The sequence below is a fragment of the Colobus angolensis genome, unplaced genomic scaffold (assembly GCF_000951035.1).
Source record: "Colobus angolensis palliatus isolate OR3802 unplaced genomic scaffold, Cang.pa_1.0 Scaffold50, whole genome shotgun sequence".
Lineage (NCBI taxonomy): Eukaryota > Metazoa > Chordata > Mammalia > Primates > Cercopithecidae > Colobus > Colobus angolensis.
Genome location: NW_012118488.1, coordinates 1121509 through 1122160, shown reverse-complemented (window position 1 = coordinate 1122160; position 652 = coordinate 1121509). Strand labels below are relative to the sequence as shown.

The window sequence follows — 652 nt, the reverse complement described above, 5'->3', positions numbered from 1 at the left end:
GGGACCAGGGGGCCCTGCAGAGCCAGCCCTCGCGCCGCTCGGCCGCCTCCCGCCTGCATCAGTGTCTGTGATCCCCACCTCCCGCGCTGGTCGGGCCCCACCCCTCTCCAGAGCCCCCTGGGAACCAGGAGGCTCCTCCAGCCTGCACCTCCTCTTCTGTGGCCCCTGGGTGCATGGTGGGGGTGGAGGGCGCAGCAGGCCGAGTCTCTAGTTGGTGTGCTGGAACTGGCAAGGGGCGGGCAGAGAAGGCTGGAACTGGACTAAGAGTGAATGGAAGGGGGTTCCGGAGGTAATAAGCGGGAGCGGAAAGCGCGTGGGCTGCTGGGGTCTGTGTCCCTGCACACATGCGCCTGATGGGTCCTTCTGAACCTTTCTGTGGCTGCACTTGGGGACCCTTGTGGACCATGGCGTGTGATTAGGGAGCCCCTAAGTTTCAGACTAAAGGAAGGATCCTGGGTGATGCTGGCTTTTTGCGTCTTTCCTCTGCCCTCCCACCTCAGCTTGTACGTGGGGATGTGTGTATGTCTGGGGGGAGGAGGTGTAGGATGCGTATGTCCACGGAGGCAGGGGTTTGTGTGTGCGAGTGTGTGCAGTCGTTGTCCCAAGGTGTTTCTAGTAGCGACTTCTGTCCCCCTACCCTCACCCCGGTCCC

At 62.7% G+C, this 652-nt stretch overlaps 1 protein-coding gene across 1 annotated transcript in view; it reads left to right on the top strand.

Annotated features, from left to right (window-relative positions):
* The window catches only part of ARHGAP23 (Rho GTPase activating protein 23), a 104192-nt gene extending 103544 nt beyond the window's left edge, over positions 1-648 (top strand). The window contains exon 25 of the mRNA XM_011960007.1: positions 9-648. Coding sequence (XP_011815397.1) covers positions 9-71 — 63 coding nt within the window. The 3' untranslated portion in view covers positions 72-648. The remainder of the gene's footprint in view (positions 1-8) is intronic.
* Positions 649-652: the final 4 nt, after the last annotated feature.